Source organism: Amphiprion ocellaris, chromosome 18, assembly GCF_022539595.1.
Source record: "Amphiprion ocellaris isolate individual 3 ecotype Okinawa chromosome 18, ASM2253959v1, whole genome shotgun sequence".
Lineage (NCBI taxonomy): Eukaryota > Metazoa > Chordata > Actinopteri > Pomacentridae > Amphiprion > Amphiprion ocellaris.
In genome coordinates, this window is record NC_072783.1 from 25,644,347 (window position 1) to 25,671,154 (window position 26,808).

Consider the following 26,808-nt stretch of genomic DNA (forward strand, 5'->3'; position numbering starts at 1 on the left):
CGGAAAAGCCAGGTGGGTGCAACTACTTTTAACCCATTTCCTCGTCACAGTGTTACTCCAAAGCCGGAGTGTCCTTAAGAATATGTGGCTGTGGCTTCAAAGTGGAGCTACCTCTATTTTGAGGGCCTAAACATGTGTCCTTAAGATCAAAAACAAACTCAACAATGTCTGCCAGTGTGGGCTGTCATGTCAGGAGCACAGCAGGGAATTGGCAGAGACAGTGATACGGACTCGAGTCGATGATGAAGTAGATTGGGACCAGAAATCCCTGAGGAGAGCGAGGGACAGACGGACAGACAGACAGAGGAGGTCAGGTAGGAGGGCTTTAAAAGCACTGCTTAACTTCACTGAAACATGCATTTAATGTCAGCCTGGGTAGAGCTGAGGATTTGGGATGCACAGCAGCCTGCATCTGCCTGTGAATCACTTGATTGAAAGAGGAAAATGTGTGAACAAGTATGCTGAGGTAAGTGCATATGCTAATTTATATGATTTGCTATTTCTGACTCCTAAAGGCATTTTGCGCTGTTTATAATATTGCATTCTTGTGTTGAATTTAAACCAAAATGACACAAAGTCTGGATAGTAAAAACATCACCAAACATACACATTGATCTAAAACACACAGAAGTAGTTTTCTTTTCTTAAATGGCTTTTATATGTTCAGTTTCCTGACATGTTCTCCCTAACATCAGCAGGGCAGCTTTGTAGAGGACGTAAAAATCGACAAATCATAAACATGCAGAGGTTGCAGAAGAGTTTGGCCTTTTTCTTCCTCCTGTATTGCACCTGCTTGACTGAGGCCCGAGAGCTGAAGTTTGTTGTAGCTGTAAGTTTTACCCACTTTTTTTCCTCTCCTGTGTGCATCACATTCAATAGTAATGATATCTGAGCATTTTATTGCAGTTTCCGTGTGAGAACCGGGTGTGATCACACACAAGATGTTTGCACAGTATTACAGACAGTATTTATTTGTCGTATGCAGTGATTTGAACGTAATCTGGAAGCTACTTTTGCTTTGCATTGTGCTGATTACACTGTATTTTTGTCCCCAGTGAATATTATCACATTCACACTTCTTTTTTTTTTGGTGTGACAAAGGATTACTTTGAGCCTAAACTCCAACAGTGTCGAGCATATCTCTCCCACACACTACAGCTTTGTTCATAAACCTCTTTACATAACACCACAATGCACGATTGAATTATTTCAGTGAAAATCACACGTGCTTCCTATGATGTGACACTTTCTAAGTATTTTGGTGAGGGTTTTAAAAAAAACTGTGATCTTAAATATCACAGAGGATCATCTGTTACTTTCACAGCTTAATCCACAGCTTAGCACTTATATTTAGTTGAGTGTAGTTTATTCTTTGCATTTTTACGAGTCGAGTTCAATAAATTCCTGTATGTCTACATTTAATTTCATTGGATTTTTGCACAAATCATGCATTATTTTTCATTGAATCCAGTTTAAATTGGTCAGTGCCAAAGTTTAAGAAGGTGTTTTGGATCCAAAAAGACTGCAAGCATTGGAAAAATAACAATTACCCATAATAGCAAACCCTGACTTCACTTTGTGGTCGGCTTTACGCTCAGGTTGCTTGTATAATAAGTTCAGATTACTGTGGGGTTAACAGCAGTGAATCAGATGTGTCCATAATCCGGTTTGTGTTATGTCACTGCTCAGAAAGTGAGTCTTCAAGTTAATAATACTTGTGGAGCGGCTCCAGCATTTGTGAGATCACCAGAGTGACTCTTCTGCCGTCTACTGTCCGCAATCACAGGTTTCTATTTAGGACTTCTGTCTCAGGGTGAATTTCTCCCTTAGCTACGCAGCGGAATGAACAAACACAGCAGGGGCAGCGTGGCGTCGGAATTTATGTGACATTATCTGTTCTGACTTTTAAGGTGTTCCGACACGGTGATCGATCGCCCATTGAGTCGTATCCCAGGGATCCACACGGGGAGGATGTGTGGGCTCAGGGCTTCGGACAGCTCACTGAGGTAACTTAATGTCACTCTCTATGTGTGTCATGCGGGGTTTTGTAAGCAAAACTACTAAATATGAAGAGCTTTTAGGTGCATAAACAGTACAAAACCCCTCCATCTCACCGCTCATCCAGAACAGGGTCGGGTGTGCTGGAGTATGTGGGTTCAACAGTTTACAAAAACTCAGCATTATTCTAAAAAAAAAAAACACGGCGATAAAACCAAACACAATAGCGTTTGAAAACAAGGAGAACTTAAAAAAAAGACATCACATCCACGCATAAATTAGACAACGTAAGCACAAAACACAGAAGATGACAAGCTGTGCTGATGTGTTTTGAGAGATATTTTTGTGTTTTCCAACCAAAGTTCAACATAGCCCGGCTTTCTTTGAGTTAGCTGGCTTTGACTAAACCTAAAGCTCCAAGCAGAGAATCAGCTTCCTTTGTTAACCAGGTTTCCTTCATCAGGTTCTTTGTGCGCTCTCATAAAAGAGGACATTTGATGTGTCACTTGACTCTTCTTCTGTGTAAAATGGACTGATCATGTGCTGCTTCAGTCAAGAGGAACAGGCTGTTATAATGAAGAGCGATACGGAAGTTAGAACATTTTTACGGTATTGCTGTCACTGTACAGAAGGGAGGAGAGGAATGCTTGTGGAAAAATGTTTATGATGCAAGTTAATATAATAAATTTAGCACTCTTAATGCAGCTGCTTATTTCTAATGTGACAGCGGCACATTAAAGCATCTAAACTTCATCTAATTAAACATAACAATTAACAAGTGCATTTGTGTCCATAATGAAGGAAACATCAAAATCCATTTAAGTTTTGGTCAAATCAAATTGAATGTAATGGAAATGAACTAAAGGACTAATCAATTTTCTAATCTGTGTTCTATTATCTGCAGTACCAGCCATGTAAAGCCATGCAGTGAATCAGAACCAAACATAGAGCTGCATTTATCCATTTCCTGCATCACTTACGGCATCCATGTAGTTCCCGTGGCAACGTGACACATACAGTTCACACTGCTGTAACTGCACAGCTTCACTCAGTGGGATTACAGACGTACAGCTCAACAGGTTTACAAATATAACACATTCCCTTTCAGTATCGCTCATGGAGCATATGGCCAGGAGAGGAATAGGTGAAAGGGAGACGCTTCTTACAGCCGATTTAAATCCCAAACTCAGAACAGAACCTCCTCCAGAGCAGGTTAGCTGCACAGCATCAGCTTTCACGATGATCTAGAGCCACCTCTGTGACACTGAAATCTCTGATTTTAGACTCAAAATACGTGGCTAACACATTAATCTAGCTTTAACGAGGGGACATATTGAGCAAAATTTCAATCTATAATCTAAAAAAGCTCAATAAATATTAACTTTATATAAAAGTCAACTAGAAAGATGTGCAGGAGGGCACTTTCTAAGCAAGTATGCAGTCTAGGTGTAGTCCTAATATTCAAATTAGTAAAAATTAGTGAGGAATGAAGGTTATTCTTTCCCTGCCAAGATGTTTCCATAACTAATTGAAGAAATAGCCCGAATAGTCGCTACAAAGCCGCACAAGATAAAGGAAAACCATAGTCATCAATCTCAGTATTTAAATCAGGTTATATACAACCCCAGTCAGAATCAAACACAGATATATCACATAAGCAAAAGTCCATTTAATCAGCAGAACCCCAAGAAAGAGTCAGAAATGAGAAAAAAAAAATCTATTTCAGTATCCTAATGAAGAAAATCAAAAGATCCTAAATTAATTAAGAAAAAACTTCCAAATAATGTTTGTTCAAGAAAGGACCATTTAGCTCATTTTGGTGCATTTAAGTTCACTTCATTTCATTTCATTCCATATCAGTTCAGTTCATCTCAAAGCAGCTTGGTTCATTTCAGTTCATTTAATATATTTCTCTGCCATTCGGTTCAGTTTTTTAGAGGTGTGGGTGAGTTCATGTGAGGTAGGGGAGTGTTGGGTAGGAGAGGCTGGTATGAGGAATAACACACCTTAAAATGAGCCACGAGAATAGAGGAGAAGAATGGAGATGAAAATAAAAATAAAAAGACACTTATCTTAACCAGTGTACAGCAATGACGCAGACATCCACCACTGTCCAAACCAGTCAGCAAATTATATCCACTAGTCAGCAGCTCCTTATTTCCCAGAAACTTCCACAAATCCAACTGGTTTTTGGATCCAAACTGCTGTTCACTTTGTTTGTTACTATTTTAAAGCAAAAATGACCAAAAACTGCATTCGTCTTCTGTAGATTTGCTGTATATTCCACTCTGTTTTCCTCCATGTTTGCTTTGTTAGCAGCAGCTCAGGTGTGTCTCCTTTATGACCTCACTTCCTCCCTTCATTTCCTGCCAGGTAGGAAAAAAACAGTGCTTTCCTGTCCACAATAAAAGCACAACTCCAAGCTCCTTTTGTATCTGGATGCACTAGCTTTAGTGTCTAAATTACTGCAACTTATAATATTACATTATAAAACAAGTTTCTAATGGACTTAAAGCCTGTGATGGGAGAAAGGCTTGTCGTATAGAATTTTAATTAAATTCCTTTCTACTGTGACATTGTTCTGCTCTCAGGCAATTAGCTGGTTTACAGTGGATAAACTTATTATTTTGTGCTCTCCGAGGCACAGACGGGGTGAAATTTGTTATTATATGTAAATAAGCGGAATCGGAGCATAAATCTGCCAAGTCTTCAGCGAAAAAGGTCAGATTGTACAAAAAATTAACTGTGCAGCCAATTTTCCTTTCAGCTGGGCATGAAACAGCAATTTGAGCTGGGCAGGTTCCTAAGGAGGCGTTATGGAGACTTCCTCAGCGAAGACTACAACAACAAAGAGGTAGGTCAGTCTGGACATGTGTGTATATGTGTGTCATTTATTTATTGTCCTTGGCTGACCGATGTCCCGTGCGAGCCACGAGATAATCCTATTGTCATGCTTGCCCTTGTTCCAACATGTGGAATCAAGTTCATGTATGGTCAGTCGCCATCTGTAACGACTGTAATCGCATGAGTTAATGAGCATGACTCATATTGGTCATATCAACATCATGGCGTTGTAATACGCTCAAACATGTGGGGTAATGCAGCCCCTGGGCTTCATGTACAGTGCAGTTGGCAGCATGAATGTGGCTTCACGCTCAGCATACTGCCATTATGGAGATATGGGTTCCCCCCTTTTTTTTCCCCTGCCTCTGTTTGTTTTTTTTTTTAACACTCACTGCCTTCCTTTTACCCTCTCCCCCCTCCATCCTTGCTTTCAGTCCTCTTCTCCCTTTCTTAAATAACATGCAATTACCACAAAAATAACAACTCCTCTCAGTAGCTGTCACTGGCAATTTGTCGGCCAAGTCTCAGTCAACTTGTACCGTACCTTCCCCCCCTCCTCGTGCTGCCATGTCTGCTTTAATTTCACAAAAGAGCGAGGGGGAAAAAAGAAGCATTCTCTGTATCACAGGAACATCCAACCTTATCTGCGTGATTTACTGTGTGCAAAAACCTGACAAAGAGTGACAGAGAGATATAGACGAGCGAAGGCTGGTGTCAGAAGAGATCACGGCAAGACGGATCTGTTCCCCTCCTCCCTCTCTCATTCATTCGACTCCCCTCCTCTTTATGTTAAGGGAATACCCCAGTTGACTTGGGATAGCTCATCCGTGACACACTGCTGCGCCGCTGTGCGCATTTATTGTCCATTTTTATTTAATAAAAACTGTAAAACATCAGATGCAATCCTTTTCGAGTCTCCAAATGCGCCTTCAATAAAGATCTAAACTGAGCCTGATTTGTGTATTTGTAAGAAACAGAGTCTATCGGTGGCATGTGTGGTGGCAGAGGATGCTTTTTAATGGCATGATCTCTCCAACAGTTGTATGTGAGGAGCACTGACTACGATCGCACTCTGATGAGCGCCCAGGCCTGCCTCGCTGGAATGTTCCCCCCGACCAGACGCCCGCCTCCCATCATGCCCCAGTTACTGTGGCGGCCTATTCCAGTGCACACCATCCCCAGGGCCCAGGACAAGGTGGGCTGCTGAGCCACATAAATATTTCCTTTTCACACATCAGCCATGCACAGCTGAAAACAAACTTGTTAAAGTTCACCGGAGTGTCTTGCTGCAGTGTCACAGTGCCGTCTGCGTCCACCTCAGCTGTGAACCTGGCGAGCTGAAGCTTCCCCACTGTTCTAAAGTGTGAAACGAACATTTAATTGTGCCCCGAAGACTTGCAGCACCTGCAGTAAATGTGCATTATGTCCACTGATGATGTGCTGTGGTTTTCAATCTCTCAAGCTGCTGAAGTCTCCAGGCAAAGACTGTCCAAGGTTCAGGGCACTGATGACGGAGACCTTCGAGAGCGAACCCTACCAAAGGTTCCTCAGAGCTCACCAGGTGAGAAGAACCTCAGTAAGAGGCCAATTCTAAGTGTGCTGTAGCTCATCTCAGCATCTGCTTATTAACGCCAATCTTCTGCTCACAGCTCATTTTGTGTTCCCTTTTCCATGAGTCATGTGCATGTTGTGCAGTGAAAACTTACTTGTAACCGCCTCTTGTTTGACATAATCACATTTCGACCATTAAAAACTGCCAAGAGCAATTCTTTCCTTCTTATCAGCTGCTTCTGTTCTACTTTTCAATGCCTTTAATTTGTTAAATTAACCAACGTGGCAAAATGCACATTGCAGTAAAATATATAGTTCACAGTTGCTGGTGCCAACGTAATCAGCACCTCCAGTGGATGTGTTAGTTATGCTGTAGACATCATGTCCTCTCAGTGATTTTCTCACGCACGGTGACTCCAGTGCCTACAAAAAGCTGCACGGTGCAATTTCTCTCACATTCTCAGAGTCACTAATTAACGGTTGGATTGAATTAGATTAAGAATTACAATAAAAAGCTTTTAATTAAACTGAGTCCCATGTGCTGCCTATTAAGGTGCTGTATGAGATCAGGCCAGGGCCTCCTGTGCTGAATTTTAACACCCTCTGCTGGAGGCAGAGTACCTGCAAGGTATATGTAGGAAGCAGTGGTGGAAATTTAGCTTTACAACAATCACTATGTAAGATTTAAATCTAATGAATTAAGCAGCTAGTATATGCAATTTTGAATTATAAACACCTAAAAGTAGATATTTGAGCAGTTGGCCTACAAAACCAAACACAGTAAAGGTTAATATTGCTTTAAAAAAAACAACAAAAAGATCCTTGGAGCATCATTCTTACTGTTTTATTCACCTTTCAGTACTTTGTGGAGGGACTGTCCAACCACACCGGCTACCCCGTGTCCAAGCTGGTCGGTAAGAAAATCTGGAGAGTCTACGACACCCTCAGCTGTCAGGTATTTCAAAGCAAGCACATCAACAGACGCACAAACACTAAGAAGCCTGTTTACTACCTGTATTGTTACAAATTCTTCAATTACAGACACAAGCAGCAGCTGCAGAGCACGGGGAGCGAAACAGAAATAGAAGAAGAAGAAAGAGTAATCTGCCTTCTTCGACACATCTGCAGAGAGATGGTGTTGGTTAGGTGGGGAGGCAAGAGCGTGGGGAAATCATTTTTATACATACAGTAAGACATGAATAGGACAACATATTGAAATGATAATTAAAGCATTCTGAAATGGGTGGATTCTAGGCCAGGTTGAATACGCTCATTCACACTTGCAAAATGAGCATCTGTTATCTTCAGCTTGGTGCTAAAAATAGACGGGATAATAAAAACTATGAAATGCAGTCGTTTAAAACCCTTTTTGTTGCCATTCTTGTGTTGTGTAATGTGATTATTAGCGTGATGCGGGGGTAATGAACGTTCTTTTCTTGCGCAGAGGATCCATAACTTGACTCTCCCACACTGGGCCACCCAAGACGTCCTGGACACCCTGAAGAGAATCGCATCCTTTGAGGTCATGTACAGCATCCTCAGTCACAAGCGGAAAGAGAAGGCCAGGCTCTCGGGAGGTGGGGAAATTACATTAGAGGCAATTAATTTAAAGCACTGTTTAGAGGGAAAAAAATGTTATGAGAGAATAAAAGCTGTGTGTATCTCATGTGACTGCCGGCCGAGGCTTTGTTTATGTCTCAGACGGTGTAAAGTGCAGAATCGGGATTCCCAAAAGAGTATCAGCGCCTATGAGCTAATGGGACAAAGATGATTATAACGCTGAGACAAGATGCTCAATAAGGCCAAAGGAATGTGTTGGTATCTGAGAAAAATCCATTTGCTCTGTTGACACCGTGTTAATTTACCAGGGGTCCTGCTGAATGCCATCCTGAGGAATTTCTCTAAGGCTGTAGAGCAAGGGAGCCCTCTCAAATTCATTATGTACTCAGCTGTAAGTCCATTGTTTGGGCACATACACACATTTATAATCTGCCCTGCAAATGGCTCTTTCACTCACTCTGTTTACCACTGCGATGCTTGTTCCTCATTCCAGCATGACTCCACACTCATCACCCTCCAGGCAGCTCTGGACGTGTACAACGGCCTTCTTCCTCCTTACGCCGCCTGTCAGCTCTTTGAGTTCTACCAGGAGCATGATGGGTAATGACTTCCATCCAGTTCTATTTCATGCACTTTCCTCTATGCATTTCCAAGTATAGCATCTAGGTCACATGCCCAAAAAGCACTACCACATTTTGAGCTATTGCATTCTAGCATTGAGCTGCAAATACATTTCCTTTTTGGTTTTGATGGGAATTTGGCAGCCGTCCAGGATTGCGTTGGCCAAATCAGCACATGATACAAGCCTATTTACATAACACTCACCAGAACTGTGTGCCATCTCATTGTGTTCTTCCTAATAATGACCCAGATCTTATTCTCTGGAGCTGCATTACCGAAATGACTCCTGGCGCGACCCGTACCCCAACCATGTGCCAGGCTGCAACGGGCTCAACCCCTGTCCTTTGTCCATGTTCACTGAGCTGGTGAGGGACGTGATGGCAGAGCACTGGGAAGGCGAGTGCGGCTTCAGGACAAAATGGTCAAGCACAGGTGAAAAACTCGACATTCAGCAGCTATGTTTTCCCTGATCCTCTTCTGACACGTGTTTTGGCACCGTTAAGGGTTCACTGCAATATGTTTGTTCCTGCAGTCACTTTGGGGACCAGTGTGAGGATTTTCACAACAGACTGCCTGACTTAAAAAAAAACATCACGGCTTTTGGAGCTCTTCCACATTCGTGTACCTGAACAGAATTTTTGTCTCCCACAGGTGTAATCACAACGCTTGCAGTGGCCGTGGGACTCCTGGCAGTGGCGCTGTTGTTCAGTATAGGGGTGGCAATCCACAGGCGGAGAGCACACTACTCCAGGGAGGTGTAGCGCAGGCTGTTTACACGTGCCAAAAATACAAAAACATGCTTCCCAACTGTGGAAAACAGCCCTAATAATAACTGTGTGTTTTAATAATTTAGATCATGACTGTGTTTGTGAGTGTGGGAAATCTGGCAGCCCTTCTGAATTCATGATTTATGTCTGCACGATGATCAAGAAAGTAATTTTTAACAGAGAAATAAATTATATTCAAACATTTTCAGCTGGCATGACTACATTTTATTTAATTCACTTGTGACAGTGTCGACTCTACATAGTGACATTCACTGTTCATGTAACTTCACATTCTTCGCTGTTCGGTTTCTCACTTCTTCTCCGGGTCTACGGCAACTGTGGAATAACAGCACACAAGATGAGTGTTAGGTTTTGTTGAAATAAGAACAAATGCAACGGCAAATACTGTGCTGCTATATATTTTGGTAAGAATATGACACCGTTTTCAAATTCACACTCACACTACCGTTTCTCGCAGCTGTCAGCTTTTTTGCTTTGAGCATCTATTACATAATAAAAACCAAACACCTACTGTAGTAATTGTCTCTGTTCAGCAGAACCAAACAGACATGTCTTGCACTCAAATTAGCAAAGCTCCTCCTCCTTCATCTGCTGCCTTCTGTCTGCTCTTACCTCGGACGTCCAACTTGCACTCCACTTCATCCTTGCCCAGCTCATTGACAGCCATGCACGAGTATTTTCCTCCGTCGAAGGTGCTCGGCTTACGAATGTTCAGGGTCAGCACTCCTTGGTTGTTCTGCATCAAGTACTTGGGATCCTCACCAATGATCATTTTGTTCTTCATCCAGATAATCTTAGGCTAAAACATGAAATTACAGGTGCAATAAAACTGCTAAGATTACATGAAGGAGATTTTCTTTTTTGTCCTACTTCTTGTCCTAATCAGGTTGCTGCTAAATATGATCTTTGATTTAAAAAAACAAACAAAAAAAATAGTGAGTTAAAAGTTCCTTTTATAGCAAACATCAGGCTGCATTTGCTTATGACAAGTGGCAGCCTCCTTCTGTGTATCACGCTCCACAGACTATTTTAACATGCACATTTACCTTGGGGAAGCCTCTGACAGAGCAGCTGATGGCAGTGCTGTAACCGGCCACTACAGATCTGTCCACCAGGGGCTGAGTAAACTTGGGCATACAGGACACTTCTTTCTCCTTGTAGGGGTTTGGTTTGTACTCCAGACCTACGGCAAAGGGTGAGAGGGCAGGCAAACATTGACATCTCCCATAAATCAGAGCAGAAAGGTGGCACATTTCACATAACACAACCAATGCTTGTGTAAAATGCTCATACAAACACAGACAACCCACACATATTGCACATACACCCGTTGTCACACCTGTCTTGGCAATGACAGCCGTGTTCTTGCCGTGTCGCGGCTCCTCGCTCAGGCCGCAAAGGTTTTCACTGTAGACACGGAACATGTATTCATTGCCCATGATCAGATCTGAAGCTGTGCAGTTTGTCCGTCGGTTATGCTCATAAACGGTGAACCACTCCTAGAGAGAGAGAGAGAAATGGGAGATATTATAGTGTTACAAAAGCATTAGAATCATAAACAAAAGGTCCTCAAACAGAGCACATAGAGTAAAGAGAGTCAGTATCAAACACTGGCCAGGTAATCTCAGCATTACTGTTGAGCCGCAGGCCCAAACTGGATATTTTAACAGGTTAATGTGGAGGTGATAAAGGGCTGAAACGCAACACCCTTCTTCCTTCTCTCACCTTGGTCTTCATGTCTGCTTTCTGGATGGTGTATCCAGTAATGTCACAGTTGCCGTTGTCTTTGGGAGGCTCCCACTCCAGAGCTGCATTGAAGCCCCAGACGTCCGTCACCTTCACGTTCAGAGGAGGCCCAGGTTTATCTGTTTGAGACAAAAATCATTTAGTACGTTCCAGCTGGTGTCCTGCAATGATTTTTTTTTTTTAACTTGTGCACTGTTCTTTTAATTAACAAACTGTTAAAAGTCCCATATGATGGCAATCCATTTTACTGTGTTTTGTAAGACTTTTAAACTTGTAGCTGTAAAATAAAAATTATGAGAATATGAATATACTTACTACTGGTGATTCTCTATCCTCCTCTCAACTAGATGGCCTCCAAGCTTTACAAGCCAGTAACAATTTTATTCAGTTTCTTCGTAGGAACTGAGGAACAAATAGTCCTGGAGGTAAAAATTTTCATAATCCTGCCCCCCCACAGCTTGCTACATCTGAGGTGATCCGTTTTTACAAATTTGCCTCATACGTCACCAGATTTCTTTACTTTTCTTGAGCTATACCTGCTAAAATGACTTGAGCAAATCAAATTGTTCTGTTATTTACTGCAAGAGTGAACACAAGAGTCGTTGTGTACTCCCAGCATCTGAAGAACTGAGGATTCAGCGACTTCGATTGTTAATGACAATGTTTCAACGTTGTGCGGCTAATGTGGCTAACATTACCATTAGCTTTGACTGAACGCCCACAGGCATGTGGCATGTTCACCAGCACCAGTCATTTCCAAGCTGCTGCTCTGCATTGCTAAAATACCGATTTTATAATCACATCACTGCCTTACATATTCACTATGCATATAAGTTAAAAACAACAGCTGTGCTATGAATTCAACAGTATTTCCATATAAAACAATCACTCAGAGAAAAAGTTAGAAGCTACAGAATATCCTGGTGTGCTATCAGCTGTTCTGCTCCTCGTCGTCAACCACAGATGCAGACAGAATCTTTTTTTGAAGGGGACATGGACTTCAACAGCTGCATTTAAAGCTAAAGACACTGAAACAGCCCATTTAGAACTGGACTAAAACTGGTCTTATATAGTCATGGTAAAAAGAAACATCTTTGCAGTATTTTGAGCTGAAAAATTGAAAGACACATTCTGAGGACATGTGATGTTCATTCATTTGTTAAAATATGGGACACTGAAAATAAATATTCTCACTATCACAAGTGATCTAGTGTCCTGGGAACCCTACCAACAATCCTGATTTCAATGGTGGCCCTGTCCTCCATGTTCTCAATCTGTAGAACCAGCTCATATTTTCCGGAGTGCTCTCTCTCTGCTGAGCGAATGAACACGATGCTGTCCACATTTGAGTTACGGACGTTGACCATCTTGGGGTCAATGGGTTGACCATCCTTGTACCAGGTTGCGACAGGGCGCGGTTTACCCTGTGACACAAAAGCATGATCTACTGTAAAAAATACAATGGATTTTCTGCCAGTTATTTTGCTGAATTATGTGACATTTAATCTTCCAAAATGATTGATCACTGAACTGGCACATCACTGAAAAACCTGTTTTCTAGCAGCAGATATTTTCTTATGCCAGTTTCTATTTATGTTCTGAAGCAAAACAGGAACAAAGCTACTGTGAGATCTGTCTTTGTTCAATGCTAATTATTAATTTATGAATTTATTATATAATCTTAGGTAACAAAGCCTCTCGAACCTGGAAAGGGACTACCAGGTTGATCTTTTCTCCTACTCTCCTGATGTACTTTGTTCTCAACTCACGAGGAAGGCGGATCTTTGGATGTTCTAAAGCAGAAACAAACATTTCATTAAAACAGGAAAGATCTCACTAAAAGATGCAGTATGATACTATGAAGGCATAAAGCACTAGCCTACACAAACATAACAAGCACTAAAAAGAAATCAACTCAAAATGCAAAAATGCCGGAATATGGTAAGTACTTTTTCCCACATCTAACCCCGACTGACTCACCAACGATCTCCCGGATGGTGACGGGCTGTGACAGCGTAGCAGGAGCACTGCGTCCAGCGATGTTTACTGCCACCACCCTGAAGTTGATCTTTTCTCCCACGGGGAGGTTACGCACCACAAATCCCTGCCTCTCACAAAGTTCCTGGTTTGCCACCACCCACTCGGTGTCTAAAATAAAAGAGAATTGCATGCAGTAAATCACAGTGAGTGGGATTTGAATCTTGTTACTTATCCTTTTTGTTCTTTTGTTATAGATTTTCACCATGATAGTGTGTAATCTGTTTTTCAGTTGTCCATCAAGCGGGTGCAATGTAAACACAGTGTGTGGTCTCATCACCTCCTTCCTTGCAGTATTCAATAACATAGCCGTCCAGGCCCCCAGCTCCAATCCTCTCTGGGGCCAGCCACCTCAGGCTGCATGTGCTATCTGTCACATCGTGGACTGTGAGGCGCGTTGGCTCGCTAGTTGGGGCTGAGGGTGACAGAGAGAGAGAGACTCAAGAGAATCACTGATGGGCTTAGCTGGAGCAGGGTGATGCTCAAAGGGAGGGACAGGGAGAAGCAGAGGAAGAGGAAGTAAACATGGCAGATGTGGAACATACCAATAGGCATGAAGGGTTTGGAGTTGAGGCTCGGCGGAGACAAGCCAATGCTGTTGACAGCGAACACTCTCATCTCGTACAGAACTCCTTCAATCATCCTCTTAGCCTCGTAAGTAGTAGATTCATAAACGTCAAAGTTGAGCTTTGTCCATCTGGAGGAGCCTTTCTTCTTCCTCTCCATGAGATAACCTAATAGAACACAGTCAGAGTGGGGAGAATAATAATTCAAGCCAAAATACATATAGAATATATAGAAGTTAGTACAAAAAGGTGGGGAACAAAATCCATTATTTACCTTTGATTGGTGCACCACCATCGAATTTAGGAGGCTCCCAAACGATAGTGGCACAGTCCTCTCCCACTGATGTGCATTTGACATTCTCGGGGGGGTCAGGCACATCTAAAACAAGATTGTATTAGTCTTAACAAACATCAAGAAAGTTTAAATATAGTAGATAAAACTGGTGAAAACTGTTTTATTGTAAACAAGCAGCACGTTATGTTGGTTACTATGAAGGTGCACCAGCTGATATTTTACTACAAAATCTTCACTCACCCACAATCTTCACAAACAGCACAGCCTTGTCCTCTCCAGCAGGGTTGTTAACACAGATGGTGTAGTTGCCCTCATCCTCCCTTTCTGCCCCCTCTATGACAAAGCAGCTGAGGTCCTTCCTGGACTCCACCCTCACGCGCCCTTCAGTGTCTGTGATTGGCTAACAAACAGGAAATTATGGTGGTTAAGCACCATTAACTTTGACCAAGTAATGTGAGTTGTCAGAGGACACCAGTTTGGTTCAAATAGCCCCAGATAATATGGGTAAGAAAGAGTTGATCACATACTGCTGCTTTGTCAAGACTCCTTAATGTCACATTTGAGTGGACTGGGTACCCTTTAGCATCACTTTTCAATGTTTATAGTTGTCCAGTAGACTAAAAAAAATGTGTGAAAGATCAACTTTTCTCTGCTGATGGTGTCACTCCTTTGCAAGCAACAAAACGTTTTCCTTGTTACATGTTTCATGTTGTGCAAGTGTGTATTTTAATCCAGATTATGACCTTTTCCTAATCTTAACCAAGCAGTTTCGGTGCCTTAACAGTCCGAGGCACAACATGAACTTCAGCCTCCTGGGTGACAGTCTAGTAATATACATTACCTGCACCCATCCAAAGTCCTGATGAGGTTCTTTTAAACTGGAAGATCTCTATACATCTAATGGTGTCGAATATTAATGCAGGTGGAACTGACACCAAAGGACAACTTGTACATATCTCTGAAACGTAAGCAGCTTTGACAAAACAGCAACATCTGACACCCTGGGAATTAAAACGGGTTGGAAGGCTACCAGTGGTCTCTGGTATGATTATATGGTAAAGCAAGAAGCAGGGAGCCATTCCCCCAGAGCACAGACATACATCTTTTCCTGAAAGGGCACTTTGGCTCTCTGAACAAAACATCAGAGATAGTGCCTTTTTGTTTTCTGTCTTATGCTGCCAACTGTCTGTGGACTTAAAATCTCCCATTTGTTGGGCCAAATCTCAACTGAACAGAAGTTTTGTTTAGTTAGGCAGCATTTAACTAAAGCCCAGTAGGAGAGGAAGAGGATATAGAGAGCACAGGCTCAGAGAAAGAAGACAAAGGCCTCACTGCAGTAACAGGCTAGCCAGATTGTCTGTCAACCTTCCAGTAACAAGGACGCCATGCTATGTTTAAGTCATGCCATCTGACCAACTTATGCATAATAAATGGTTTTATCTGCAATGTGCCCACTTCTGTCAAGTAATGCAATCCTAATAATTAATGTGGCAGTGCATACAGTATTCATCTATTAAGTACCATGTCAGCCATACAGTAAAACTTGCTGCATCCTCACTTTATCTCCTTTGGACCAGACCACAGTAGGTGCTGGCTCTCCTGTGATCTCCACATCCAGACGGAGCTTATTTCCTGCCACCACGATGATGGTGTTTTGGGAGACCATGTTTCCAGTGGTGTCCAGGTGGATCTTTGGAGGATCTAGTTAATGTACAACATACAAAGAGAGACAATGTGATATAGGTTTCTTGTACGCTATGAGCTGTACGTGCTTTTTTAATAACGAAAACTGAGGCTACATACCTTGTCTAGGCACATAGTCGATCTTAATTTCTATTTTGAGAGAAAAAGAGTTGACATTATTACCCAGGCTGCTGGTGATTAATGTACCCACAATAGTACCTTTGTAATCATTCTGTTCTTCTCACCCAAGAAGTTCAGTTTGGCAGAAAGTGACAGAGCATATCCGTCTGGAACAAATGTGTAGTCTCCGGCATCCTCTGGCTTCACATCATCAATAGTCAGTCGGTGGAACCTGAAACAAGCAACAGAGAGGATGCGATGTAGGGAAAACAATCCTCTCACGAAATAAAGACACCGTGTACAAAATGTATAACAATAATCCTACCAATTTTTCTAAAGCCTGTGTGTATTTGCTGTCCATTTTGTACCTTCCGATATGAGTCATTTTGATGCGGTCGCTTGGCAGGACCTCCACTCCATCTTTGTACCACTTTCCTGTGACCTTGTCATCAGACACTTCACACTTGAACATAGCCTGATCTGTTGCCCTGACTGTCAGATCAGCGATGTCCTGCAACACCTCCAGTTCCTTTTCTGAATAAGACATTTGAAACCACGAGAGGACAGATCAGGCAGGAGACAGAGGATGTGAAGGTGTAAGGGGTGAGAGAGAGGATAAAGTTCATGATGGTAACATCTTGACACCCACTGCCATGAGTTGTTACTTTGTTTATCAGAGAGGCGTTAAGCCCTCAGGCCAGCAGTTAAATTCAGCTGCAGCCTCGGCACTGAACAGCATATAGTACATTTAAATGACAGAAAACTTAAGACTGGTTTTAATACATTTAAATAAAATACAGACAGTACACTGGTATATTGTCATTTTTAACACTGATCTAATATCATTACTATTATTAGTTTCAAAAGTTTTAAAAATGCTACAATCACTCAAACCTGGAAGAAAAACCAAGTGAGATCAGAATATTTTCTTGTGGTACCTTCCACCTCCAGCTCTCCTTTGGTGTGCCCCCCATTTGTCCAAGCGTGGTACATTCCAATGTCATCCAGCGTAGCCTCCTGAATGATAAGAGTGTGTTTCTTTCCATCTTTCTTGAAGCGATACTTTGTGGAATCTTTCTCTTTGTGAAGCTCTTGATCCTCAAAGAACCTGAAAATAAATACAAAATAGGACTTTTTTTTTTTTTTTTTTTAAAGTTGTCACTGGTAACACTAATCAAATTTAGAATCCACATGGTTATGTTTCTACTTTCTAGTGAGTATTAATACATCACTTAGGAAAATATGAAAGGCTTTGTAATCAGCAGTAGGGAATTACAAAAAATAAGTCTAGCTACATGTACTATGTTAAAGACACTATGTTTATTATCTATTACCCATATTTGTTTGTCACTATTTCTTGCATAAATAACTCAAAAGAGACTAAAAATAAACATAAAAATCATAGAGACAGAAACAGAGCTTTAAATACGGTTGTTGATTAAAGCTCTTGAGCATGGACAGTAAATCCACAGCTTCACTGTCAATTGTTCCAGATCTCAAAGTGAAACAATAAATGCAATTATTATTTGATTTTCCATCAAATAAAAGCCTATATAGTACAGTGGTGCACTGCATAAAAGTACAAATTAGTTATAACTCACAGAATTCACAAATGCAAATAATAAACTGAGGGTTTCAAGCATGTTCTGCTCACATTTTTGAAATGAGCAGAACCCAGAGACCTTACAAAACATTTTAATCTGATATAGGTTGGCAAGCTCAGTTAATACATACAACATGCTGCTGTGCAAAGGCACTTATTTGAAGAACAAGGTAATTTAAAGGAGAAGTTGAACTGTATTCTGGTTTGGATTGAAGCTGTACATTAAGCTAGGATGAGCTTATACTGTGAGAAAAAATAAAGAAGATTTAAAAAAACAACAAAAAAACAGGAGTATTATAACACCAGGATGCCAAAACAATACTGCAAAAATAACCATCTTGTGAAAATTACCATCATTTTCCAGAATTAAAATACATTTTCTAGCCAAAATTTCTCATCATGTCCCATTTCATGGGCTTTTATAAAATTATTTTTGAGCTTTTTGATGATTAAAAAGAAACATAAAAAAATCTAATAGCATACATATAAACATATTAACTGCATTTTGACCAAATGCCAATGCTGTAGATTATATACACTGACTAAAAATGTACGTTCAACGTCTTGCTGTGAAAATGTCTGTAATTTTACAAGATACCTCATATAACAAACAAATTTCTGTAAAATTACAGAACCAATAACCCTTTTTCTGTGAATTGTTACTAATTGTATGTAATTTTATATCTACCCTATTAAACATGCATTTATTAGTTTCCTGTCATTACAATATGTATATGTGAGATTGCAATAAATATGCAAATGTAATTTAGGAGTGTTTTCATGTTAATAAAAACTGTTCTCTAAAAATAAACAAAATTTTATTGTTATTGACAGTGAGAGTTTTAATGGTACTTTATGTCAGACATGTATATTCAGTCTATTTTGTAACTGTATTGATATTTTTGTAATTTCAAAAATCTGTATTTTAAAAATGGAAAAAATGCCATTAAACTACAGATTTTTTTGCAGTGTATGTTGCCAAATACTATGATATTTACTGACCACATGACATGGGCACCCTCTTCTGACACCTCAATCTCAAACTCCACTCTTTCTCCCACAACTACATGGTAGTCGTCCATGAGTTTGGTGATGGTCACCGGGGGCTCTGGACAGATCAGGGGGAGATGGTAAAATCCAGGAACTCTTATGAATTGAAAGTCTATGCAGTGTGGAATATATATAACATAAACTAGCAAAAAAGAGATTGTGCACCTTTGACAAACACCTCTGTGAAACACTTGTCCTCGCCAACCACACACTCATACGCAGCATCATCAGCCAGGGTCGTCTTATTGATGGTGAGTGTTCTGATATTCCCGTTTGATTCCATCACATACCTTGAAAAGTGACAGATGACATATCAGACTAAATAATGTCTGGATCAAACAGTGTTGAAGTGTTCCTCTGTTGAAAAACAAATGCGTTCAAAACATCCACTCTATATTCTATACAGCTAACAGGACCTTCACATTTAATTTGATTTAAAGTGTAACTTCTGCTGAATTTCGCCTCACAGACCCAGTTAATGTGTTTCAGTTTTCTGCTGGGCCCTAGAATTTGTTTACATCAAGACCTTTAAATGTAGAAACCGAGGCTTTTGTCCTGGAGGTGTATCTGCATTAGTGTACTTGGGGCATAAGATGTCTTGGCAGTGTGACTGGCTTAATCCACAAGGAGGGTTCTTATGACTGCCTAAAAATAAAACACGATGATGGCAGCCTCATTTCCCTGTATGACTTTGCACTGTGGATAATTATAGCTTGATATTTTTAAAGCACTGCCCATCAAGTTCATCTGAGCTTGATGATTAATATGATACAGCTTAATACTACTGTCTAATGAAGCAATATGCTGCATGGAATTTAGCAGTGTGGTAAAAAGACACAGAAAGCTTCTATGCGAACTAACAAATATCAGTGTGGGTGCATGTGTTTGTGCTATTAAGCATGTACTTGGCTGACGGTTTGATCTCCTGGCCATTCTTCAACCATTTGACCTGGACATTTGGATCAACCACCTCGCACGACAGGACAATTTTCTTGCCCTTTTCCACCGAGTAGCAGGATTCAAGTCTCTTCAGGAAAGCTGGGGTTGCAAACAGAAAGCGAAAAACTTAGAATTAACTCATCAGTTCACAAAAATCTTGTGTGTCCTGCCTCATGGTTCCTTTCTTCTCCTCTCCCCTGCTGTCCCTCCTTCCCCTCCTTGAGGGAAAAGCTCACCACCTAATTCATTCATCCTTCACCCTTCGGCTGACCCAACTTACCCTCGCTATGCTTGGGCGGCTCCTTCATCTTTTTCAGACGTTTCAGCATTCCCCTCAGGTCAGTGATGCCATACTCAAAGGCGATTTTTTCATATTCGCTTGGATGGGCATTCTTAAGCAATTCCCACACATCTATTTCTGGTACCTCTTTTTCAGGTTTCTTCTTCCTGTCAGTTGAGAAAAAAGGGGTTATATTGGTGAATACGGACTGGGGAAGGAAAAATGGATTTTCATTCAGTCATATTGTGTGCTTGATCACTCTGCAAAGCAAATAACGTTTAGCTTCTCACCTCTTAGTGGCTTTGAGCAGAGCACTGAAATCTAGGTCTCCTTCATCCTCTCCAGCATCCCTGTGTGTATGGAAACGGACATACAGTGTAACCACAATCAGACGTATCCTGTGACATCACTGCTGTATATCATGTGCTGACAAACACGTTAACACACTGGAAAATCTTATATAATGGTCCACATATGTATCTTCCCCTCTTCTGCAGTCCCATATGCACACATAGGCCATGAAACATAAACTCCAAAGCACTTACGCCCTCTTGAAGGCAGACAAAATATCCGCCTGCTCCTCCTGCTGCGCAGCTGTAACGAGAGAAGTTGCAGAGAAAGCACATTATTGCCGGATCAGATCAAAACATCAGCATGTATAGAATGTGTGGCAGCCTTGGCGGGGGCCAGAGTCCATTTTCACCCACATTCAACAGAGATCTCAAAGGTGGAGCTGTCACACTTGTCCTTTGCCGTCACCTCACACCTGTAGCCGCCAGCGTCTCCAGGGACCACTTTGATGATCTTCATTTCATACGTATAGATCTTGGGGAGAAAATATTAATATTACTACTTAGTTACTTATCTATTTCTGAAGGAAGCGGATCAGATGACACACATACCTTGGTATTTCTGTCATAGGTTTCTTTAAACTGCATATGCTTCCCAGCCTTGCTGCCGAGGTCCAGCCACTTGCCCTTCAGCCACTTCATGGTGGGTTTTCTTGTCAGGGTGCTCGAGTCGACCTTGGCTATGAAAGTGATGTCCGTTCCTGCCATTCACAGATATGAATTACTTCAAAGAACATTATGCATGGATTAATGTAGTTTCCTGTCTGTCTTGACATTTATTAATCCGTCCATTTATATGTCCAACCTGCAACAGCGACTACATTATCTGGTGGCTTCTCCACGAAGAGCCCAGTCAGCTCAGTGGAAGCAGGCTCTGAAAAGAAGAGGAAAGAAGAATAGTTACTTACTCCTTCGATTTTGAAATCAAATTTGATGGACTGACCTAACACAAGTGCTGAAAAAAATTAACTAACACATACACAAGCGCTGACATGGCATTGACAGTGTGCAACAAACAGAAGTGCAAAGGACAGAGAGACAATTTTTATAAACTACGAAAAACCGAACCACACCTGCACACCCAAACTGTGTGCATGTATGAATTATTACAACCACTAAAATCTACAGCACTTGGCTTAAAAGAACTAGGAGCCACAACAAGTACAAGGAAACAGTTCCTGCAAACAACATGCTGACATAAAAACACAATGTTGGATTCACCTTCTTAGCTCTAGCTGCAAGGTATCATGAACAAATGTTCAATAAATATTTGCTTCAGTGCAAAGTTGTATTGTTTTCTTGCTCATCTCTAATGTAATAGTGTATTTCTAAGACTCCATATAATTCTGATATAGTCGGTTATGAAATTAGCCCTACTGACATGATACTTAAATGCTACTGTTTTGTAATTTGCCCAAAGTTTTCAAACAGCAACAAATCACTTTATAAGGATTTCTAAACAATGTTACTTCTATTTGCACTTTCTGGACACTGCCTGTTTCCCTGATTTATTGCCAGTGGAGGAGCACCAGGGGATTGTTTCCCTCAGTCATAGAAGATAAAGTGTTCCACGTGTTCAAGCCGGCAAAAGTTCCAGTGATATATAATCGCCACAGCAAAGTATCTGCACCAATTAGAGTGCTTTAATGAACACTGTGCTAAGTATAAAACTTCTAGCGAGTGCACCTGTTGACCTTTATACATCAGCACTTTCTACTCCAAGATTTAGCATTCAAGGTACAACTCTGTCTCCACAACGCACATTTGGAATTGGCATCAGTGTCTTATGTTCAGTCTTATTATACAGTGAGACTTGCATCTTAGTTTTCACAGTGAGAATACTTGGCCCCAATAAATAAATTCAGTTTATTAATCAATCACTTGTCGTGACGTGGTTTGGAAGCCTTCACAAAAAAGAGGCGTAGACAGCTGCTCAGAAATGTGACATCTTGGTTAACCATGATATTTGACTAACACATAGGATGCATATATTTGCATTTCATCACATTTTCATGCAGTAGATTGTCCCACACTGTGCCTTCAGCTTGCCCTCACCCTCCCCTGCAGCGTCTGCCTCCGCTAGAAAAAACAAATATCCCCCCTTAACACAAAAAAAGTCTAACAATCTGAAGTTATACTGCATCAGAAGTGAGTATTAACTTGTGCATTAAATAAGGCAAATAAAATGCAATTCCAGAATGATTATTTGTATAATTACTACATTATAACACACCACACAGACTTTTACTCATGATGGAAAGATCATGACTGCTATCAATCAAAACAGAAAGTAATCAAATGTGTTGATTACTGCATGTTTTATCATCAAACTTGGGGTAAGTTATTTGAAATCACCTTGATTATTTTTTTTGGACTGATCTTGTGATGCTGTTTGTTACAAAAGAGGGAGTTACTGTACCCCATACAGAGTCTATGCCCCACACGCTGCCTAAACCGTACACCTGTAAAGACACTTGTTTCATATTTTTTGTTAAGGCTATTAATGTGTTAAGAATTTAATGTATTTAAGTTTGAATCAAAGTTTGCTGCTTTTCCCCACAAAAACAAATGTCAAACTCAAAGTAAACTCTAAAATCAAAAGGTTTCAATGGCAGGAATTTCAGTTTCTTCGTTCCACATTTTTTTAAGGAATTGGCAGTAACTTATAGCTGAAATTCATTAGCAATACTGGTACAAGTGCCCCAAAACAGACTGCAGTTAGCCAAGTGATGATAATCCCCCCACACACTATACCCCTGTGGGTATAGCTTTAAACAGTCTTGGTATGATAAGCACCTCCCACACAGAAATTCCACTCTTAGATACACTGAAGGCAAACTCAGTTTGGTGCAATACCCTGTCTGGAGTCAGGACAGGGGAGCAAAGACATTTGAGAGATGAAAAACAAAACCCAAAACTGATGCCTACTGTGTATGAAGGACATTGTTTTTTATGCATATGATTCGATTGATTCCTTGTTGTTAAAGTTAGAATATCCCAAGAGCAACCCACTCACACCAAATTAAATTCACAAACTCCTGGAGACAATGTTTGGAACTCCATCTGGAGAAAAGGCTATTTTTCATTTTAGGTCTTTTCCAGGCATAAGATGCACAAAGAGCCTTTTTGTTTGATGCTGGCCTGTTTTGTTTTTTTTTTTTAAAGATAATCTCATTAAGTATGCAATATGTTTAGCCTGTTTTTGCACAAAAGCTCTCTTTCATATATCAAAGCTTCTTCCTATACCGCAGCCTGTATGCATGGCTAGATTTGGATATAAACACAAACTGGCTTTCCAGCCAGTTGCGACCTTGGACTGGATGCAGTTTGCTAAACATGCAGCCATCCAGCTAAATGCCGCTTGTTGGATTCCGATGAGAAATGGTGCTCCTAGTGTCAGGGGGGAAACATGGCCGATAGTAACTACCATAAAGTGTTGCGTTTTCCCTTAGAAAATGGTTTGCACTTGCTCAACCTCTTTCCCTTTTTTCTTTTCATGCTCCAGTTTTCCCCTGGTCACGCTCCGCCGCTACACTTATCTTTTCTTCTCCTCTATATGCTACAGCTCCTGCTGAGCTCTGTCTGCAGCACAGTATACCTTTCCTCCCTCTGGGCAAAGTGTTGCCTCAACAAGGAGGAGCTATAGCTGCCACATTCAGTGATGGGTGTTCATTACAGGCAGGGGGGAGGACGAGACGCACTCTCATAAATGCTAAGAAAAGATGAACCTACAAAAAAAAGCTGCTGCATCACTGGAGCCATCTTACAAAGAATTTATAGAGGTGACAGCCAGGGTAGTGCCCAAACTTAACAGTTTAAAGACGTCACCCTCGCTGTTTGACCTCCTTCTTCACTTGACAGGCCATACTAGGAGCGCCAAATGGACATGCCTCCTTTGGAAGTCTGTGACTTCTCACATTTCCTCTGCAAACCCCTCCCATGTCCATCATTCTTGTCTCATCAAACAGCCCAAAGAGGAAACTCCGTCCTCCTGGTCATCTTGGCCCCTGTGCACCAGTCTACCAAGCCGAACTACAGGCTTCTTCTCAACATGTGACAATGTGCACCACAGAAACGTTTGATTAGAGTGTCCAGGTGTCGTAACAGGAAGCTTATTAATGTTTGCGTTTCCCCTTTAACACATATTTGAAAAATGCCACAACAAATTAGCAGCTTTCAGCTCCCTGAAGCCTTGGCACTTTCATAAGCCATCTTCATCCAGTCTTCTCCAAATCAGCCAAGACGTTCAACTCATTATTCTGGGAGCTGTGGCCCTGACCAAGCAAGGCAGACAGGAACGTAAAGACCATTAGCTTTACTATAACCCCAACATTTGTGGACATTTCACTTAAGAGTCACACTGCTTGCCTGTAATACACAATAACAGTCCAGTTATCAGACCATCCCAAGACCTTAGAGCGGATTAGATGTGACCCCGTGTTGGGAGACACTGATGCTTTTTTGGATGACTTCACTGCTTGGCCTCTCCTTGCAGCTTTCCAATACGGAGTAATGTTAAATTGAGAAGCCACCATAAAAAGCGTCATCACATCAGATGACACTTGGTATGTTAACAGCAACAGCTGCCATTGTTGCACGATGAGTGTGGCATATGAAGCACAGCTGTGTTTCTAGTCTCATTGTTTAAATTGCCTGAGGGACAAAAGCAAACGAGAGCTGGTATCATAGGTCACAGATGGGAGGGACAGAAGTCCTGACATTGAACCAAATTCTGAACTGCTGAAAGAACACAAACAGCATAATTCGTCGGTGAGCTGTCTGGTGGCGTCAGTGGAAACCGGTGTTCAGGGACACAACAGGTGAATGGGACATGGATAGCATCACATACTAAACTGCCTCTTTGTTTTCTCTTTGACACAGCCGCGAATCTGGTGGGCTGTAGGCCTGAGGTGTGACTTATTCTGAGGTAAGCTACTACTGAGCTGCGGCAAACTGCAAGCTCTGAGGGGGATTTTATGGTATAAGGATTTCCACTGGATCTGTGAGATATAAGCACCGAGGCGAGCAGAGCCTCTTTGCATACTTAGATTATTATATTTTACGTTTTTCATCTCGCTAGCAGCTTTGTGGAATCCCACTACACAAAGTTTAACACTTTAACACCTCTTAAATGAGTCAAAAAATTTCACTTTTCATAAAATGTCAAGCTACAGAAAGTTTTCAAACAACTATAAAGCTTGGTAAACCTCCTATTTTGTAAAATTAAGATTAGTTAATCTTTAAATCAGTCCAAACTGAAGCAGTCAAAACGATTTCAAACAAAGTTGACCCAAGTCTGCATAACACTTCATATATTATGTGACATCTTGACTAGCACATAATACCAAAATGATACTTAAGATAATGTTATGAACACTCAAACTCAACGTTTGGAGAAAGAAGTAAATCATCAACAGACATGTATACATAAATGCCGTTGTTTTCTTACCATCCCCATCAGCGTCTGAATCTGCTGCAGACAAGGAAGCAAACGAAACTGAAAAAAGCAGCTATGAAGCAAATGCTTGTCGTTGCACAGAAATACAAACGGTTGAAACAGAGAGCAACAAACACAGCAGTGACAGGAGCACAATGCACCTTCACATTTCATTAAATAATCATTTAGCACACACAAGCTGAAATGTTCTCATTTTTGAAATGTCCATTGTCACTACATGCACAAATATATGAATATGTAGCTTAACGGGACAAATAAAAATACAATAATCACTTGTAGTAGAAACACACATTAGGCAGTATATCGTTGCATACTGTGAAACACAACTGCAAATTACAAAAGTGTAAGATACAATACTCATCACGCATAACATATACTACACAGTATATGTACACATCAGTTCAGTGATGAAAAAACACAAGGCATTCGATGTGAAATGGTAATCCTGTTATCCATATCATACCAGCAGTCACTGACTTCACCACTGGCATATTCATTAGTTTCTTTATGTAAATAAAAGACTTCAATTTGACTCTTTTTTGTGCAAAAACACAGCGAAAAGCTCTGAAGGTCACCTGCTGTCAACCTAAAAACCTATAAAACATACAAGAGTCATGCAGATACAGTAATTCCCACACAGTAAGGCACATGTATACACTTGTATGTGAATACATTAGGTGGATTATATAAGGTGCAAATATTAAACCAGTACATTCAATGTCAATGCAGTGCTCCATTTCAATTCATTCACAGGATTCTGCCTTACCTCCATCTGCAGGGGGTAACTCTAAGGAAAATGAATGAAAATTAGCTTAGAGTTCCAATATAAGCTGTAATTATCTACTTTATTTAGTCATGCCTGAAGAAGCTGAGAAGAATGTCTTAAAAAATGTGTATTATTCCCTGACACTAAGGGGTGCCTACCATCTTCTTCTGGCTGTGGTTTAGCTGGATGAATAAAAATCATAGTTAAGTGACTGAAAACAGAAAGATGGTAAGACCTGGAAAACATTCCATGTGGAAAAAACGCACGGGCAAAACTGAAAAACTCAACCAAATCACATGAACAGCGAACACTTGCAGATGTTTTCTTACATGTTACATGCCTGCAGTGAAATGTAACCCAAAGGTCAGTGTGAGAATCAGAGTTCACAGATGTGGAAAAAGGCATCCAGTTGCAGTGAGTCAGTGCACATTAAAATCCACACAGATGGCTTGTCTTGTCTGCTTCATACAAATGAATAATTGCTTTGCAATCCCAAAGTATACATGCTAAAAAAAATAAAACAAAAAAACAAACCTGGATACATCAACAAGGA

At 40.9% G+C, this 26,808-nt stretch overlaps 2 protein-coding genes across 14 annotated transcripts in view; one reads left to right on the forward strand and one right to left on the reverse strand.

The window, feature by feature from the left end:
* Positions 1 to 9,549, forward strand: LOC111584604 (testicular acid phosphatase homolog). Of its 4 annotated transcripts, none has more exons than XM_035940774.2 (12): positions 1 to 466; positions 696 to 829; positions 1,911 to 2,006; positions 4,766 to 4,852; positions 5,882 to 6,037; positions 6,305 to 6,403; positions 7,253 to 7,348; positions 7,838 to 7,970; positions 8,262 to 8,344; positions 8,447 to 8,553; positions 8,825 to 9,006; positions 9,226 to 9,549. In XM_035940774.2, exons 2-12 carry the CDS (start codon positions 740 to 742, stop codon positions 9,333 to 9,335), a joined length of 1,239 nt encoding a protein of 412 aa, XP_035796667.1. In that variant the 5' UTR covers positions 1 to 466; positions 696 to 739; the 3' UTR covers positions 9,336 to 9,549. The 4 variants fall into 4 exon arrangements, with proteins under 4 accessions (XP_035796667.1, XP_023149540.1, XP_035796669.1 ...); XM_023293772.3 differs by having other exon boundaries at positions 699 to 829; XM_035940776.2 differs by having other exon boundaries at positions 1 to 314; positions 699 to 829.
* mybpc2b (myosin binding protein Cb) overlaps positions 9,544 to 26,808 on the reverse strand; it is a 23,525-nt gene continuing 6,260 nt past the window's right edge. For 2 of the 10 annotated variants that reach the window (XM_035940772.2, XM_023293822.3), the window contains 29 exons: positions 26,414 to 26,437; positions 26,256 to 26,276; positions 25,481 to 25,501; positions 20,837 to 20,905; positions 20,584 to 20,732; positions 20,389 to 20,506; positions 20,227 to 20,275; positions 19,972 to 20,031; positions 19,682 to 19,848; positions 19,368 to 19,500; positions 18,628 to 18,752; positions 18,415 to 18,520; positions 16,748 to 16,917; positions 16,178 to 16,343; positions 15,935 to 16,041; positions 15,810 to 15,839; positions 15,565 to 15,707; positions 14,247 to 14,406; positions 13,986 to 14,090; positions 13,691 to 13,879; positions 13,426 to 13,560; positions 13,089 to 13,256; positions 12,813 to 12,901; positions 12,337 to 12,532; positions 11,088 to 11,227; positions 10,702 to 10,861; positions 10,409 to 10,545; positions 9,975 to 10,161; positions 9,544 to 9,677 (listed from right to left, as the gene is read on the reverse strand). In XM_035940772.2, the coding sequence (XP_035796665.1) occupies positions 9,652 to 9,677; positions 9,975 to 10,161; positions 10,409 to 10,545; positions 10,702 to 10,861; positions 11,088 to 11,227; positions 12,337 to 12,532; positions 12,813 to 12,901; positions 13,089 to 13,256; positions 13,426 to 13,560; positions 13,691 to 13,879; positions 13,986 to 14,090; positions 14,247 to 14,406; positions 15,565 to 15,707; positions 15,810 to 15,839; positions 15,935 to 16,041; positions 16,178 to 16,343; positions 16,748 to 16,917; positions 18,415 to 18,520; positions 18,628 to 18,752; positions 19,368 to 19,500; positions 19,682 to 19,848; positions 19,972 to 20,031; positions 20,227 to 20,275; positions 20,389 to 20,506; positions 20,584 to 20,732; positions 20,837 to 20,905; positions 25,481 to 25,501; positions 26,256 to 26,276; positions 26,414 to 26,437 (3,350 nt within the window). In that variant the 3' untranslated portion in view covers positions 9,544 to 9,651. Of the gene's footprint in view, positions 9,678 to 9,974; positions 10,162 to 10,408; positions 10,546 to 10,701; positions 10,862 to 11,087; positions 11,228 to 12,336; positions 12,533 to 12,812; positions 12,902 to 13,088; positions 13,257 to 13,425; positions 13,561 to 13,690; positions 13,880 to 13,985; positions 14,091 to 14,246; positions 14,407 to 15,564; positions 15,708 to 15,809; positions 15,840 to 15,934; positions 16,042 to 16,177; positions 16,344 to 16,747; positions 16,918 to 18,414; positions 18,521 to 18,627; positions 18,753 to 19,367; positions 19,501 to 19,681; positions 19,849 to 19,971; positions 20,032 to 20,226; positions 20,276 to 20,388; positions 20,507 to 20,583; positions 20,733 to 20,836; positions 20,906 to 25,480; positions 25,505 to 26,255; positions 26,277 to 26,413; positions 26,438 to 26,808 lie in introns of all 10 variants that reach the window. The other 8 variants (XM_035940771.2, XM_023293821.3, XM_023293823.3 and 5 more) reach the window with 6 other exon arrangements.